The sequence below is a fragment of the Mytilus trossulus genome, chromosome 5 (genome assembly GCF_036588685.1).
Source record: "Mytilus trossulus isolate FHL-02 chromosome 5, PNRI_Mtr1.1.1.hap1, whole genome shotgun sequence".
Classification (NCBI taxonomy): domain Eukaryota; kingdom Metazoa; phylum Mollusca; class Bivalvia; order Mytilida; family Mytilidae; genus Mytilus; species Mytilus trossulus.
In genome coordinates, this window is record NC_086377.1 from 15,660,886 (window position 1) to 15,673,013 (window position 12,128).

At 36.2% G+C, this 12,128-nt stretch overlaps 2 protein-coding genes across 4 annotated transcripts; one reads left to right on the forward strand and one right to left on the reverse strand.

Moving 5' to 3' along the window:
* The first annotated feature begins 82 nt into the window (after nt 1–82).
* LOC134718579 (gastrula zinc finger protein XlCGF57.1-like) lies at nt 83–11,068 on the forward strand. 3 transcript variants are annotated; one of them, XM_063581190.1, is made up of 2 exons: nt 83–189; nt 8,897–11,068. In XM_063581190.1, the coding sequence occupies exon 2, from the start codon at nt 8,944–8,946 to the stop codon at nt 10,192–10,194; it is 1,251 nt and encodes a 416-aa protein (XP_063437260.1). In that variant the 5' UTR covers nt 83–189; nt 8,897–8,943; the 3' UTR covers nt 10,195–11,068. The 3 variants fall into 3 exon arrangements, with proteins under 3 accessions (XP_063437260.1, XP_063437261.1, XP_063437262.1); XM_063581191.1 differs by lacking the exon at nt 83–189 and adding an exon at nt 910–1,018; XM_063581192.1 differs by lacking the exon at nt 83–189 and adding an exon at nt 7,825–7,924.
* LOC134717649 (uncharacterized) lies at nt 4,729–7,053 on the reverse strand. Its single transcript, XM_063580144.1, has one exon. The coding sequence runs from the start codon at nt 7,051–7,053 to the stop codon at nt 4,729–4,731; it is 2,325 nt and encodes a 774-aa protein (XP_063436214.1).
* Nucleotides 11,069–12,128: the final 1,060 nt, after the last annotated feature.

Sequence of the window (12,128 nt, forward strand, 5' to 3'; positions counted from 1 at the left end):
TTATTGTATCTGGAAGGAAGACAAAGTCGCCCCACAACAATCGCCCCACGTCTTCACCAACTCGCCACTGCTTCCGGAAACTGGAACATCCTAGATATTGACATCTACAGAAAATTGTGTTTTTGTCATGAAGATTAGATTACTTAAAACAGTGATGATTATAATGTCTTAAAGCTTGATATAAATATTGTAAGAATATGAATTTGTGTAATGAATTCAGGTTGTCAGAAAAATAATATGATTATTTATGAAATACAAAAATACAAATATTTTATTAAGGTTCATGTGGACCCTGTGGCTAAAATGGCCGTGTTTTCACCTCAGATTTTCTCTGTGTACAGGCAAACCTGTGCATCTGGAAAAGTTTTAAGGCATAGAATGCCGTAGATAAATATAATTCAAATGCATTGTATGATTTAGAAAATTCATAACTTAACTGGATTTTGCCGTACACTTTTTTTCGTCTCTGCAGAAGATGATAAAATCAACAAACAGTTGAGTTTACCTTGATATGGTCCACTCCACAGGTATTTGGGGAATGGACCCCCCTTTTTTTTGGACCTCAGTCACTAAAATAAAATTTTGGCGTTTTTTTTTATTCATTTACAATTTTCTACAATGTATAAACATATATCAAGTCTCAACAAGCTTCTTTTTTCACTTGGGGCTCGTATGGATAGTAAAAAAATTATTGTAATCGACTAGCAATGGATTGTTGAGACTTGATATATGTTTATACATTGTAGTAAATTGTAAATGAATAAAAAAACGCCAAAATTTTATTTTAGTGAAGTCCAAAAAAAAGGGGGGTCCATTCCCCAAATACATGTGGTCCACTCAGGTACACAGTTCAATTAACCAATTATTGTCAGGTATCTATTGTCCATCTAATGTCCATGTCAATTGAAAATGCTCACTCTAAATTATTACCTGTGGGGAAGTTCTCAAACCTGTTTCCCAACTTAGTTTATTTTGGCACCTTCTGGAGAAATGAAAAAAAGTGCACGGCAAAATCCTGGTAAGGTTTTATTTTTCTATAACATAAAACATACTTGAAATTCAGTTATCTAGGGCATGCTATGCCTGAATTGTTTTACAGATGCGCAGGTTTGTCTGTACTCAGAGCAAATTTTGAGGTGAAAATACGGCCATTTTAGCCATAGGGTCCACATGAACCTTAAGGTTCATCATAAGGAATTGAAAAATATGGCCGTGTTTACGCCTCAAAAATTACTATGAGTACAGACAAACTGGTACATCCAGGAAAGTTTTAAGGCATGGCAGGAACTAGATATAAAAAAGTTATATGAAGTCTACGTTTCGGAAATTTAAAAACTTACCTGCATTTTGATGTGTATTTACACCTTAAGGTTCATCATAACCTTTTGGCTAAAATGGCCGTATTTACACCTTAAGGTTCATCATAACCTTTTGGCTAAAATGGCCGTATTTACACCCCAAATTTTACTCTGAGCACAGACTAACCTATACACCTGGAACAGTTTTGAGGGATGGCAGGAACTAGATATATAAATTTTAAATGCATTTTATGTTTCAGAAAATTATAAACTTTTCTAGATTTTGCTATCCATTTTTTTTCGTTCCTGCAGAAGGTGCAAAAATTAACTAAGTAGTGAAAACGATTGAGAAGCTCCCCTCATATAATCAATGTTATGAGTAGTATTGATTTAAATGGAAAATAGATGGACAATAGACACCTGTAGACAATAGCTGATTTAACAGGTTTAAACTGTGTAACTGAGTGGACCGTATCAAATGAAACTCGGGTGTTTGTTTATTTTGCTATCTTCTGCAGATTGGAAAAAAATGCACATCAAAATGCAGGTATTAAAGTTTTTTCTTTTCTGAAACGTAGACTTCATATAACTTATATTCTAATTCGTAACCTCAACCGAACATAAAACATTTATCAATATAATACAAAACTCTCACATGGGAGTAGCCACTTGCAAAAGTCAAGTGCATTTTATTCAGGTATTACCGTAATAAGTACACCGGTAATTCATTTTATATCAATGAAAATTATGAAAATTGTCTGTCTCTAACTAGCACCAACATCAATATTTGCGACTCTTCTTGGACTAACAACCTGTAAATAAATAATTTTCATAATTATTTATTTGGAAAAAAGCATCTAGAGCACTTGACTGCAATGACTTGAATGACTTTAACTACTATCAAACCACCCGTGCATACTAATTTTCCCGCATACTTTATATATCCAATCAAACAGACCTTTCTATAAATAGCATAAACACATGTTCCTTACCAAACAAAACAAACTGTATCGATATATGTACAACTTTGATAAATATAATTTTATATATATCTAGTTCCTGCCATGCCTTAAAACTTTCCTGGATGTACCAGTTTGTCTGTACTCATAGTAATTTTTGAAGCGTAAACACGGCCATATTTTTCAATTCCTTATGATGAACCTTAACACAAACAGACAATCATTACAATAATTGGCAAATTAGGCCCATTCATGGGGGGGGGGGGGTCATTCATATTCCAGTACATTTATTATAATAATGAACACAGCATAATTAGAATATGTTATAGCTGGAAGCGGGACGGCTGCAGTGCAGGCGATTTGGTGTCACGATATCACAGTAGCATGGGTTCAAATCCCGGCGAGGGAAGAACCAAAAATTTGCGAAAGCAAATTTACAGATCTTACATTGTTGGGCTGATGTTTAGACGAGTTGTATCTATTATTCCATATATACACAGTACCTGGCCAAAAGTATTCGTCCCCTGCATTTGTTTGCTATATTTCAGACGTATTGCAACTATCCCGATTTTCGCGATGGCGATTATCCCGATTTTCAACCCTCCATTTGAACCCGATATCGGGATCGTAAAACAAGTCAAAAACCCGATTTTCACAAAATAAAACCCGAAAATAAATATTGATTACCAATTTTGAAGATTTTCTGATCAACGCTACTGTAATCAACAGTCACAACAGGTGTTATAATATGTTGTTGCATTAATCGGATTACCTGATGGGTCATATAACAATCCTCAAAATTTTTTGTAAAGATCAATGTCAAAAGCTGTATATAGCCAGGTCAGCAAGTAGGGCATAGGGTTTACTTATGGTTAGATGTAAAGCACATGGTGGTTTTCAGCACAATTTCAGTTTGTTTTAAAGTTTTCTTAGTTATTTATTTTTATTTTATTTATTTATATTTTTTTCTTTGGAGGGAGGAGGAGTTAAAATTCAATAAAATCATTTAAACATTTATTGATCATAAAAGGGGGGAAAAGAGAAGAAAAAGAAAAAAAAATGCAATTACTCTTGATTTTTAATCTTTGTTTGATTCCTTAAAATCCAAAACCAAATAATATCTCATTTATGATGAATTGTTTATTTTTTTGTTTGTTATAATATTAGACATTTATGTTGAACCATCTTTATATTTGTTAGTATTAACTTACATGTATTTATACCGGTATATTATATACATAATTTATATTTAATAAATATAACTAACAACCACTAACTCCTGTATATATGTTGTGTACAAGTTGTAATGTTGTACAAATTGTTATTTGTACACATATTTTGTACAAATTATCAGTGTTTTATGAACTGCATAACACAAATGGATGATCCAAGCACAGTCTTTTGTTTCGCATATTTTTGTCATATTTTCACAACTGGAAGTTAGGGCAACCAGTCCGGTTGTAGTTCTTAAATTTAAACTGAATGTACAACGATTTTAGACTCCCTTTTAAAGATTTAGATGGACCGTTAATTTTGTCTGTATCTATTTCAGTTATGAAAGTTGTGTGCAAATCCAGCTCACGTTTATTTAGCATGTTTAAATACATAGTGGTCTCGTTAGTCCGATTATTACTTACAGATGGTGGTATTCTGCTTTTCTGCTGTCATATTCTCTTGACTGCTCATCTTTCTTCATATTTTAATCCCTGTCGTTCTCTGCCGGGTGCTTTGAAGTCTTCAGATGGTTCCAACCTTCACCAGATGTTTCGACCCTGTACCATTACATCCTCCGGTTGGCGGGTCAGTAGAGGTGGCCAAACCTCTACTCATCAGCACTCGGCTTCCAGCTCAGATCATCTCGGCGATGCCATAACCAGCACGATGAACGCTCTGCTGCTTCCCCTAGCTGTCTTACTGCTGTCTTTCTTGCCTTTCCAACTATTCACATTGCCTGTAGCATCCTCCATACTGACTGTGCAGGAAAACCTCTGCAGCCTACTTCTACTGGGAACAGCCATGCTTTCCAACCTCTCTCTCTACATGTTGTCATCAGCTCTGTATACTTTTCCTTCTTCCGCTGGTATGCCTCTTCACATCTCTCTTCCCAAGGAACTGTCAGTTCTATTGCAACTATCATCTTTGACGGCTGTGACCACACTACAATGTCTGGGCGTAGGGTTGTCTGTACGCATTCTGGAAACACAAGCTTCTTTCCAATGTCAGCTCTCATGTTCCAATCACTGCCCTTGTCCAAGATGAAGTGCTGTTGAGACTTTGTTGCATGTCCAGTATCTCCCTCTCTAACGAATCTGATCTGTTTGCCTCTGTTTTTGATGGTCTCTCTCTTCTTTTTTCTCTCTATATCAAGGATTTCTGCTAGATGTTTTAGGACCTTGTCGTGTCGCCATCGATACCTTCCCTGTGTCAGAGCAACCTTGCAGCCTGAAAGTATATGTGCCATAGTACCTCGTTCACCACATAACTTGCAGCTTGGTTCTTCTATCAGTCCCCACTGGTGTAAGTTTGAAGGAGAAGGAAGTGTATCGTACACTGACCTTAGCATGAATGAGATTCTGAATGGTTCCATCCTCCATTACTCTGCCCATGTGATCTTTCTTTCTGGCAAGTTCCACTTCATACATGCACCTTGACGGCTTAGCTCCACTGCTTTCTTCTTCTACTGTTCTTATTTCTGACTGTACCATGCTACTCTTCTCTTTTAGTGTTGCCTTTGACCACTGTTGGAAATGTGTCATTCCTAAGCCTTGTCTACCAGTACAGGTGTTGCCAACTATGTCTTTGTGGTGAAGAATACTTTCTGCTTGATCGACTGCAGTTCTTGCTGACCATTTACGTCCAGTACGTGTCTGTATTCCTGCCTCACTGATCTTGCTATCCTTCAAGTCTCTGAGAGTCATAACAAGTCTGCTCTTTGATACCTTGTATTCCTCCAAAGTTGATGTTAAAGGTAGCTGTAGTTGTGATGATCTACTGTAAAGGCCTATGGCTGTAAAACTTGGTGGTACTTCTAGCCATCTTCTTAGGTGACTGTTTATCTTTCTTTCTATAGCTTCGACTGTTGTTGCTGTCATTTCATAGATCATAAGAAGCCATGTCAGTCTTGGTAACAGCCCATGTTGGTATATCCAAGCCTTAAACTTCCCAGGCAATCCACTCTTATCTACCTTCTTAAGCCATTCTACAACCTGAGTTTGTACTGTCTTCACACTGGTATTGTCTTTAAGGGTATCATCAAACCATTTTCCAAGGCACTTTATAGGGTTGCCTACTATTGTTGGTATTTCGTCCCCTTGGATCTTAAGCTGGAACTTTGTTGTTATCTTCCCCTTTTTCAGTATCATTGATCTTGATTTCCTTGGTTTAAATTTCATCCTTGCCCAAGTGACTACTTCTTCCAGTGCTGTCAGTATCCATCTTGCTTGAATATGGGATGATGTTGTTACTGTAAGGTCATCCATGAACCCTCTTGTTGCTGGTAGAAAAATCCCTGAATCTGTCTTTGGACCTCTTGTTTCTCTTTCTGCTGCCTTCATGATGATATTCATACCCATAATGAATAGTATTGGTGAGATGGTACAACCAGTAACTATTCCTTTCTCTAATTTCTGCCATGCTGTGGTCTTGTTATCTACTGTAAATCGCAGCAGTATTCCATCAAAATACGTTAAGACTATTTTCTTGATGTGTTCTGGAATGTGGTAGTGATCCATTGCCATCTCTATCAATTTGTGTGGTACTGATCCATACGCATTTGCCAGATCTAACCAGACTACTGCCAAGTTCTTCTTTCCTGTCTTTGCCTCATGTATGAGTTGGCTAAGGACACTTGTATGTTCTACACATCCTGAAAACCCTGCAATACCTCCTTTCTGCATAGATGTATCAATGTAGATGTTCTCTACCATATACTTTGTCATCCTGTTTGCCAATACAGGGAAGTAGATTTTTCCCTCGACGCTCAACAATGAAATTGTCCTAAACTGTGAGATATCTTTTGAATCCTTTTCTTTTGGTACAAAGCATCCTTCTGCTTTCTGCCATCTCTCAGGAATGGTTCCTTTTTTCCATAGTATTCGGAATAGCTGCCACAGTTTTCTATGTATCTTTGGACATTTCTTGTAGACTTTGTATGGTACACCACTGTACCCAGGTGCTGATCCTGTTCTTGCCTTTTTTACCACCTCACAAACTTCCTTCCATGTTGGTTCCTTTGTTTCAAATTCTATCGTTGGTTGTTTTTCTTCTTCAACTCTTGAGCAATATCCCAAATGTGTCTCTCTTTCTTTGTCTGAGTGTGTTTCATGCAGATACTTCTCTACTTCTTCCTTACTACAATGAAGATGCCCTGTTCTTTCTCCACCCAACAGTGTTTTCGTGTAGTTGTATGGATTCTTAATAAAGTTTGCTCTATTTTTCGCTTTCTTCTTATTGCTATTCTTGAGTTGTTCTGCCCTTCTAGTTCTTCTCAATTCCTCTCTGACATTGTCTGTAATGCAAGCTATTCCCAACTTCTCTATCTCATTGCTTTTCTTGTACCTTCTGTTTAGGTCTTTGAGCTCCTTCCTTAGCTGTTTAATCTTCTGTTCTCTCCTGTTTGGCGTCTGCTTGATGTTACTCCTTTCCTTTCTCTCCTCAACACCAAATCTCTCCTTCCCGATGTTATATACTAGTGTAGTCAGTGTTTCTATTCTCCTCTCAACACATCCTTGGAGTGATGTTTCTAGAATTACCCCTAAATCATCGTTGAGATTCCTCCATTGGGCTTCGCTGTTCATCTTTGGCCATGCTATCCGTTCTTTCTGATGTGATGTCTTTGCCTTGCCTGTGCAATAGGCTCCTCATCATTTAAGCTTTGACTGCTGTCGTGGAATGTGACTGATGCTGAGAGATTCCTTGCGCTATGGTTTGTGTCCTGGCTAGGATTCTCGAGCGTCTCACCAGATAAATCTGTGCGCTGCTCTGTAACAATTCCTCGACTGCATCCAGACCTTGACTGGTGGATCTTTAAGCCTCTTTGGTTCTTGCAGATCTTTCCACAATGGCATTTAGCTTCTGCCTTCTCTCCTGTCAAAGTTGTTTGCACCATCTGTGTCGTTGTCCTTTTATGTTTCCTAGTCGTTGCCGTTTGATCTGTTTGGTTGAGCCTCTCATCCTCCCCCCTCTCGGGAGACTCTGGGGGTATACTTCTTTATTCTGTGTAGTAGCGGTCTTTGGTGTTCCCTCACGGAAACCACACTAAGGGTAGCTGACCCCAAGTGCCCATACCAGTCTGTTCCCGGTTGTCAGCTGTCTCTCCAGCGTCACTGGTCTTCCCCAGTCTCCATTCAGCCTTTCCTGACGGTCACTGGTTTCCCAGAAGAAATGATTATTACTTACAGATGGTGGTATTCTGCTTTTCTGCTGTCATATTCTCTTGACTGCTAATCTTTCTTCATATAGAAGGGCGCAGAGCCCTTGTGCCCTAAGCGGCGCCCTTCTGCCCTGACGCCGTTTTCTGAAAAACCCTTGTGCCGTTTTGGTAAAATTGCCTTTTGTTTCATCAATTTCAGAAGTTCAATTACATATCTGACACCTGGTGATTGCCATTACAATCATGTCATTACAATCAATTATTGTGGATAAGACTTCAAAGGTGTTAATTACTAGGTAATTTAATTAAGACAATGTACCTTTTTGTCATAAATATGATGAATGTGTGGAATGTGTCGGTATTTTCTTTTTGATCGTCAAGTCACAATGGACATGATTGAAGAGTGTATGAATGAAGACTTTCATGAATTTAGAATTGAATTGAAGTAATCAAAATACAACTATGCCTTCACAGAAACATCGTTCATCTCAACTTGTGAGCGACAAGCAGACGTAAACATGGAAACTAATTTTGGTGTTATTTCCCCTGAAAAAGCTTATTACAAAATTGTGCTCCTAAAATATTATCTAGTACTAAAAATAGGAAAAAATAACCAATTGAATAGAAAATTATATAAGAGTGTTGCCTTAGGTGTATTAACTGTCTTTGAACATACAAAAAAAAATATATTGCAATCTATTTTTGATAATCATACTTTTGGCAATCCATGTTTTATACATTGTCAAGAAAGACATATGAATTCCATAGTTTTAAAAAGGCGTTTAAGCTTTAAACTTACTAAAAAAATTAAAAAAAAACTTACTAAACTGGAAATGTGCAGTTAAACTCTCATCAAAACTTGATGAAGCTACACTAAATAATATAATTCTAAACACGACCAATAAAAACAGATTTTGAGGGCCAAGCTTTAGATGAATTTTGAAATACAACTACTCTGTCATGTACATGTATGGTAACTGACACCCTGCCCCTTTTAAATTCTAGCTAGAACACTCATAAATCTAAAACAAACTGACAACGACATGGCCAAAAATGAAAAAGAAAAACAATAGTACACATGACACAACATAGAAAACCAAAGAATAAACAACACGAACCCACCAAAAACTAGTGGTGATCTCAGGTGCTCCGGAAGGGTACCGTAAGCAGATCCTGCTCCACATGTGGCACCCGTCGTGTTGCTTATAAGATTGCGAATATGCTTTTGTCCGCTTCTCACAATTTTATAATTATTTTCTATTATTCAGACTGCAGGCCATTCTGATGAAACAAAGGACATCAATTCACAAAGAAAATGGAAAACAAAATGTCTGACACATTAACTGAAAAACCTCACGAGTGTACAGTATGTGGTAAAGGATTTGGTACGAAACGGCTATTAAAAAGACATGGGAAAATATATTCTGGTGAAAAACCCTATAAATGTACGGTATGCAGTAAAGAATTTACTTTAGGAACTCACATGAAGAAGCACATGAACATACATAATGGGGATTATGGGGGAAAAACCCTCGAATGTACAGTATGTGGTAAAAAGTTTAGTTTCAGAAGTAACTTGAACGTGCACATGAGAACACATACTGGTTATAAACCCCATGAATGTACAGTATGTGGTAAAAGGTTTAGTTTGAGAAGTAACTTGAAAGTGCACATGAGAACACATACTGGTGATAAACCCCATGGATGTACAGAATGTGGTAAAAGATTTAGTTTGAGAAGTAACTTGAACGTGCACATGAGAACACATACTGGTGATAAACCCCATGAATGTACAGTATGTGGTAAAAGGTTTAGTTTGAGAAGTAACTTGAACGTGCACATGAGAACACATACTGGTGATAAACCCCATGGAAGTACAGAATGTGGTAAAAGATTTAGTTTGAGAAGTAACTTGAAAGTGCACATGAGAACACATACTGGTGATAAACCCAATGGATGTACAGAATGTGGTGAAAGATTTAGTTTGAGAAGTAACTTGAAAGTGCACATGAGAACACATTCTGGTGATACACCCCAGAAATGTACAGTATGCGGTAAAGGGTTTGGAACGAGTAGTAACTTGAAAGACCACATGAGAACACATACTGGTGATAAACCCCATGAGTGTACAGTGTGCAGTAAAGAGTTCAGTTCAAGTATCCAAGTAAAGGAGCACATGAGAATTCATACTGGTGATAAACCCCATGAATGTACATTATGCGGTCAAGGGTACAGTACTAGTTACAAATTCAAGAAGCACATGCAAATACATACTGGTGATCCTGGGAACAAACCCCATGAGTGTAAAGTATGTGGTAAAGTGTTCAGTACGATTCCAAACTTAGAGAGACATGAGTATATACACACTGAATATAAACCTTATAAATGTGGAGAATGTGGCAAAGAGTTTAGTCAGGAACAGAGCTTAATACAACATTTTTTTGTGCATATTGAAAAAAAGCCTGTGGAGAATGTGGCATACGGTTTGCTGGTGGTTGGAACTTACAGCGACACATACAAAATGTATATGAGTTCACACACGAGTGATAAACATAATAAAATGTGACAAAAGTGATGAACAATTCATTCATAGTAGAGACACATGAGAACAAACACTGAACTTACTGAAGATAAAACTTATAAATGTGATGTTTTTGGAAAAGGATTTATTAAGAGTAATATCGGAGATACACATGTTAGAATACACTCTGGGGATTAACCTAAATCGTGGGCATGTTATGCATACATTACATGTATAATGTATACACGCACAACGTGACATTTTGTGTACACTATAATCCCAATTTGTAATATTTTTAAACGGAGACAGATTTATATAAGTTCTTCTTGTAAATACGCCATGTGCCTTGAAAGTTCTTAATTTTAACCTTAATTTTGTATTTGTTTTAAACGACAATACAACAACACATAATATTTTTTATAAGGAATGTGTACAATCACTCAATGAAACAAGGAAGCACTCGAAAAAGTCGGGACTGCTCTCGAAAAAACCCGGACATGAAGAAATGAATTTAGTCTCAAAATGTGGTTTTCAATGCATTAACAATAATTTTTGTAGAGTGTATATCTAAGGATATATGGAACAATGTATGCATTTCCGTCGACATTTACATTGATATATGTATGAAAATAGCAAAATTCCGTATTTTGGAATAAAATCATTGTAAGGCATACTTTAAGTCTTTTTCTAAGAAAAACAATGTCAAAATGATAATATCATAAGTTTTTTATCTCAAATATTTATAATTAACATACCTCTTTTAACTTGTATATTAAACTCAAGCTTCTTTATCACGTTTTGTCAGAAAGGAAGTATGTTTGTTACCATTTTTGATCATATTCACTCGAAAAAGCCCTATCGAATCATTCGAAAAACCACGATCCTATCCGGACACTATATCTACCGTGAATATATTATACTTACTAAATGTATAAACATTGTATTCATAAGGATATATGTAGCTTATTTGATAAATATACCAGATATTAAAAGTGGAAGATTCCCGCCACTATTGGTAACAGTGCATTTAGATCTGAAAAAAAGGCAACAATAGTATATCGCTGTTCGAAATTCATCAATCGATTGAGAAAGAAAAATATCGAGTTACAAAATAAAACTTGAGGGGAACACATCAAATATAAGAAGAGAACAAAACACTACAGAGACACAACAATCACTTGACAAGTAACATACAGAGAAACGAAGTATAATTAATATAACAATGGCCATTTTCCTGACTTGGTACAGAACATTTTATGAACAAAATGATTGGTGATAACTTTTTGGGATTCGAGCGTCACTGATGAGTCTTTTTTAGACGAAACGCGCGTCTGGCGTATATACGAAATTTAGTCCTGTTATATATGACGAGTTTACTGAATCTGGTTTGATGGCAGCTAAAATCCCCGCTTTTATTGCAATGTTGAATATAACATTAAAATGACGGCATTTATACATGACAGGACTACAAATGCAATACAAATAAATGGGAGATCATCTAAGACATACTTTAACAATCAGTAAGTTTATAAAATGATTATATAATAGATATAAATAATAACACCGAAGTGGTGACTAACAACAGAATAAAATCGAATACATAATACAACATTAACCTGCACAAAAAGGCACAGCTGAGTTAGCCAAAGAGATCAACGTACAAAGTGAGTTTGACGTCACATTTGAATTTCTAAAAAAAAAAATCCCCAAATAGGATAGAATTAGGATAGAATTCAAGATTAGGTTTTTAATACTGATATAAAATGTGCTATATGATATAAAAATTACAATACTATTAAATATAAGATTGTGGTAGTAATTATATAATTAATTTTATTATCTAGCTATATCGGTGTTTCTTCTAGATCAAACTGTAAACCAAATATATCGTATAACATCTAATAAATGAACTGAGTGCTTAAGTATCTTAACCATAACACACGAATACAACAGGAAAATAATAACATTTACAACTACAA

Bases quoted from the DNA above. Each gene is read 5' to 3' on its own strand.
- LOC134717649 (XM_063580144.1), bottom strand. From the start codon at position 7,053: ATGAACAGCGAAGCCCAATGGAGGAATCTCAACGATGATTTAGGGGTA.
- LOC134718579 (XM_063581190.1), top strand. From the start codon at position 8,944: ATGGAAAACAAAATGTCTGACACATTAACTGAAAAACCTCACGAGTGT.